Genomic DNA, 6,000 nt, shown 5'->3' with positions numbered 1-6,000 from the left:
TGGATCAATCTGGAAGATAAGAAGCACCACTCAGCTGACTAAAAGCTGCCAACCAAGCCACAAGTGCACCAAGGGAAGTGGACAGAATGGTGTCCGCTAAAGAAACTTCTATACTCACCATGTAGATCCTACCTACAGATCTCAAGCTTCTGAAAGAATGACAAGCAGCTACTGACCCTGAAGAAATACAAAGCTGGAAAAACAGAAAGGGGCAACCCTTGAAGACGGGCTGTACTCCAACGCTCTCAAGCTCTGTTTACCCAAAAACATGTACTGGGCAGTGAGCCCATGGAACTTTATACCTATCCAAGACCCTCATGAACTCTTTGATCTCTAAATACTCCTAAGCACCTAGCTAACTCTCAATATCCCTTTCAAGAATCCAGGTGACAAAGAGCTACTGGGTCAAATATGCACTAGTTATAATAGACATTTTGTCAGGATGGCCAGAAGCCTAGCCGGTCATCAATGTGACAACCAAGACCATATACCCAATAGTGCATTGTGAAAGTTGCAGAGATCACTCAATGGATTCATTGTTCCAGATTCAAGACTCTCTCTCTCTCTGCAACATGAGAAGTAACATTTGTTGATTTTGACACACTTTTGACTCTAAAGAAAAAAAGATACCAACAAGTAGGTGTTTGATGGCCATAATAATGCCTGACCACTTGCCATCGATGGAAAGCCGAGGACCCCAAAAGGAGACCTCGTGAAGCTAAAGCAATCCAAACGCCAAGCTCCCTCAGGATTATTTGCCCATCCTGAGTTTGTGGTGATATTAATATTGACTAAATGATCCGAGTCCACCTACGCTGGTGTAGCGTGAGACAGGTTTAATACTACAATGCATAAGCAAATGCGCCCTAGCCAAGGTTATTATGTCCATACACATAATACATGACAAGGTACTCTTGACACACCACATTCATGCTTCAGAACATAAAGAGGAGCACCCCTCTAAAGGGAAAGTTTGACACACATATATATATATATATATATATGGATGCCATAGGTGTCCCAAGGGGGGTACCAGATGATTTTGCAGTAAAAGGAAAGTTTGAGTCCATTTTCCCAATCGTCACTGCTAATAATTATAATAATATTTTGATTTGCATTTATTATATCTATTGCAACCAACAACGTTTACCTGTCACCATGACTTGTTGTGCCTATATTCCAGATAACACAGGTCCATATGGTAATGTAAGCTCGTCTATTTATGATGTCCCTCTGAAGAACTAAGAAGACTTTAAGAACCGTTACTTCATAGGGTTTTGTGCCTTTGGGCTAACCTGTCCTCTGAAACTAACTAATAAAGTTTATCTCTTAGAATATTAACATTTCATAGGGGGGACTGATGTAGAATTATTAAAAATCTTTATTGTACTTGTATTGAATTATTGCACTAACTCCATTTTAACCTGATGCTGTGACAAATCCTCCATTTTGTCCTCCTAACCTGACTTCTTCAATCCTCCATTTTGTCCTCATAACCTGACTTCTCCATATGAAAACTACATTACATGACAGAATTGCTCAGCACATCTAACACAATAGACAAAGACTGTATTTTTCCATAAAGATATGACTAACCCAGGAACTGCTGAATTTCCCCTAACTCGCAACATAGTATAAATTGAAGGCCATGAGAACACTGTAGTAATGAAATGTTCTATTCATAAGAGACCTTGCACCTGACCACGAGATCTGACATCACCGACCGTGTAAAATGACGCTCAAGACCCCCTTGTCCCCACCCGTGTCCAAAATAATACCACCTCTTGGTGGGTGGACACGAAGCTAACCACTTAGTTTTTGATCCAATTAATAATATTGATGGGTGGACACTGATATAGTCACATAACGTTTAATCCAATTAATGATGTTTATTTGTTATTATCTGATATTCAATGATGATGTCATTTTGCTTTTAAAAAGATCTGCACAACTGTTTTCCAACCAGATTGCATTAAATTTTCTGAAGTGCTTTTAACCTGAACTCCATGTGTCAGTGTGAGCTTACTTCTGCGTATACGCAATTTAATCATCTCAGATTTGGACAGGAACAGATAGACATTTAAACATATTTGTTTATTTCTAAATTAATCTACATCACCAGAAGTGTAGTGAAAGCATTAAAGAATGGCTAAACAATTTACCTGGGGTTCGCCGTGCACTGCTTCCTCAGGAGCTGCACTCAGCTGTGGCCTGCCACGCATGTTCAGGTCATGGAGAGAGAAAGCTGGAAGCTCGGAGCCCATGTTCTAGACCCCGCACGGCCAAGCTAGCTCACTACAGGAGCTTCTGAGGGGCAAAGATGACCAGCAGACCCCAGGTAAATTGACAAACCATTCACAATACTGTTTGATTACTTACCCTTGTAGGCTGTATTTTTGCCATTCGGTTAATAGAATGACTTCATTAGCATCTCACCCTGGACTGAATATATTCTCTTACATTTTTATTAGTGATATTGCAGAAGGTCTAGTTACCAGTGGGGTACCTCAGGGATCTGTACTTTGACCCATTCTCTTATAATCAATCAATATTTTTATTAGTGATATTGCAGAAGGTCTTGATGGTAAGGTATGTCTTTTTGCTGATAATACAGAGATTTGCAAGAGGGTTATTGTTCCAGGAGGGATAAGCCAAATGGCAAATGATTTGGGTAAACTAAAAAAATGGTCAGAGCTGCTGCAAATTACATTTAATGTGGATAAATGCAAGATAATGCACCTTAGAAGTAAAAACCCATGGGCAGAGTACAGAATATTTGATAGGTCCTTACCTCAACAACTGAGGAAAGGGATTTAGGGGTAATTATTTCAGATGACTTAAAGGTAGGAAGACAATGGAATAGAGCAGCAGGAAATGCTAGCAGAATGCTTAGTTGTATAGGGAGAGGTATTAGCAGTAGAAAGAAGTTAGTGCTCATGCCATTGTACAGAACACGGGTGAGACCTTACTTGGAGTATTGTACGCAGTACTGGAGACCGTATCTTCAGAAGGATATTGATACCTTAGAGAGTTCAGAGAAGGGCTACTATACTGGTTCATGGATTGCAGGATAAAACTTACCAGGAAAGGTTAAAGGATCTTAACATGTATAGCTTGGAGGAAAGACGAGACAGGGGGGATATGATAGAAACATTTAAATACATAAAGGGAATCAACACAGTAGAGGAGGAGACTATATTTAAAAGAAGAAAACTACCACAACACGAGGAAATAGTCTTAAACTAGAGGGACAAAGGTTTAAAAATAATATCAGGAAGTATTACTTTACTGAGAGGGTAGTGGCTGCATGGAATAGCCTTCCAGCTGACGTCTGACAGTAGAGGTTAACACAGCGAAGGAGTTTAAGCATGCGTGGGAAAGGCATAAGGCTATCCTAACTGTAAGATAAGACTAATGAAAGTATTTAGAAAATTGGGCAGACTAAATGGGCCGAATGGTTCTTATCTGCCGTCACATTCTACATTTGATATATCTCTCATTAGTGTAACAGTATATCTAACCTTCATCACGGTCTCGGTAAATGAGATTAAACCCGCTGTGAGATTTCTCCTCTATACAACAAGAAAAAATAATGTATCTTCTCTGTGAAACAGTCCACTCACAAACAGACAAGAACATATCTATTTAAACCACAAAACCCTTAACAACCGGAGGGATTTAAACTATCCGCACAGCTTTATTACACTTTTTAAAAATATTTACTTCATAGTGAAAAAAAATAGCTGTTTCCACTTTGACTACAGTGTCCAGGAATTCAATATCACCCATTTTCTCCTATCACCCCCCTTTTTGCTGAGTTATTACATTTGTTTGCATTGCCATCTCATAATGTGCCGAGTGAACAGATATCGGTATATCTGTTATTAACCAATTCACTATCAAAAAATAAATAAGAGCATTTATTACATATGAACCAGTATGAATAAAACTAGCAATGTATGAATGGAGTTTTGGTGTGTTCCGTCCCCCTCCCCATCTGCAAAAGAACAATAAAATCCTTTCTATGACCAGCATTTAATTAAGAACAGTCTGACTAGAGGACAGCGGCCTCTAGTGGCCATCAGTGAGGCAGCCACTAGGGGTCTATTAACCATGATATCATAACATTGCTGTATCTACTTAATGGCAATGTATTACATGGCAAGGTTAAAACTAAAAAAAGCCACGTCATTGGGTGCCTTCAGAGGTCCTTTAAGTAGGACACGATGGGTTAATTAAAACAAAAACCTTGTGTAGGACAGGGTGTTTTACCAACATTTCACTGTGATTGAAAGCTTTTCATATTGGTCCTAAAATATATCTATGACACCTTCCGTTCCATGAGTCCAAATTGGTTTCAATAAAACTCCCAATAGGACTGAAAGCAGGGACAGATATACTACATACCATAATGCACCTGAAATATTACTGTATTATTTCTTCATTACCAGTATGAACCAGAAGAGGAGTTCAGCCAACGTCGAGAGGTTTGAGACCGTAAGATGTTTAGTGACATATCTCGCATGGTAATTGGGGCTCGGGCTTTGGTACTCTAGCTGTTCTGGAGTACAGCTCTCGGAGAGCCAAATGTTAGCAATAGCTGGTTTACAGTAAGAGAGCGAGTTTGAAAGTCCTCAGCCTGGGTGGGTGAAACACTTCGACTGCTTTGTGCACTAATCCATGGGAAGCTGGGATTCATTAAACTCTCCTGTTAAAATTGAACCTTTTGTTTTGGGCTGTTTGAGCAGCGCCACGGAGACCCCTCGCCATATATGCAGCAGCAGACAGTGCAGTCCATGTATTTAGAATCATTTTATTGTTAGTACAGGAAGGCTCTTATTGAAGACAAAGCTTTACAAAATATATATATATAACAAAACAAAAACAAAAAACTAAACCCTAAGCATTCCCCAGACAGTCACCAGGAAAAAAAAGCAAGGGAATAAAAAAATGCAAGAAAAAGGGGATATTGAGGGTCAAAACCTAAACAAAAATAAAGAAAACCCAAAAAGTACTTTTTTTTCCCTTCCACCCTCCAAATAAATGAACTGTCCTTCAACAATCCAAACGGAGCAACCTCAGTCGGCGTGCAATGCTGGCAGACGTATCAATCCCACTGCCGTTGAACGAGTTAAACAGTATGTGCAGTACAGAGAGACAAGGGGGCCGAACATGAGCCTAGGAAGGGCTCGATTAGCACAAAAAGTGAGGCTGGTGCAAGGAGGGTGATGTGGGGAGTAAATAAACCCCAGACTCTATGGTTTTTATAGCTTTATTTAATAGGAGCAAAATGCTTCGAATGGCTATGTTGGCGACGCAGACCGATTTAATGACAAAAAAAATATTTCGGGGGGGGGGGGGGGGAGGGGTGGGGGGGAGAAGAGAAAGATCTTATAAGAAATGAAATGAGTGCATGTTTGGGGGACATTTAACTTTGCTGCTTTCTCTTCAGAGCCTCCACTAAATCATTCTTCAAAGCGTCCTGTTTTGATTTGTCGGCAAATGTCTGGACAGACCTGGAAGAAGGAACAAAAACAAAAGACCGTTACGATTGAACTATGATCTGGGGACAATCACGGTGTCAGAATAAACAAGCCTAGCTGATCTACGGACACCTGCCCGGAGCATGGAAAATGGTCAATTCATTGAATAACTTAAAATATGTTCTTTTAAACTGCAATAACACAAAAGGAGTCACTTCCAAGCGCAGCGGCGTAGCCCAGATATACCAAAAGCAAGCTGCCTTTTTTTTTTTTTTTTTTGGAGCACTGACGTACTAATGTACCAGACTCCTTCATGTGCACAATTTGAAACTGACCACATACAGTAAATTCATCTTATTCCTAGATCATTACAAACTGCAGATTGTGTTATTTAATTTAGTAATATATATCTTCTAGAGATCTTACTGGAAGATAAAGAAATTTGAAATAGCTTCTTACATTCCTTAAACATGGATCTTCAATGAAGTAAAACTGGCCTTTCACTTGGACACGATCA

At 39.7% G+C, this 6,000-nt stretch overlaps 1 protein-coding gene across 2 annotated transcripts in view; it reads right to left on the bottom strand.

Moving 5' to 3' along the window:
* Positions 1–4,793: 4,793 nt before the first annotated feature.
* CAPZB (capping actin protein of muscle Z-line subunit beta) overlaps positions 4,794–6,000 on the bottom strand; it is a 47,430-nt gene continuing 46,223 nt past the window's right edge. Inside the window, exon 9 of one of the 2 annotated variants that reach the window (XM_063436735.1) lies at positions 4,794–5,516. In XM_063436735.1, the coding sequence (XP_063292805.1) occupies positions 5,429–5,516 (88 nt within the window). In that variant the 3' untranslated portion in view covers positions 4,794–5,428. The remainder of the gene's footprint in view (positions 5,517–6,000) is intronic. The other variant, XM_063436734.1, reaches the window with a different exon arrangement.

The sequence above is a fragment of the Pelobates fuscus genome, chromosome 11 (genome assembly GCF_036172605.1).
Source record: "Pelobates fuscus isolate aPelFus1 chromosome 11, aPelFus1.pri, whole genome shotgun sequence".
Classification (NCBI taxonomy): domain Eukaryota; kingdom Metazoa; phylum Chordata; class Amphibia; order Anura; family Pelobatidae; genus Pelobates; species Pelobates fuscus.
This window is presented reverse-complemented; position numbering and strand designations above follow the sequence as displayed.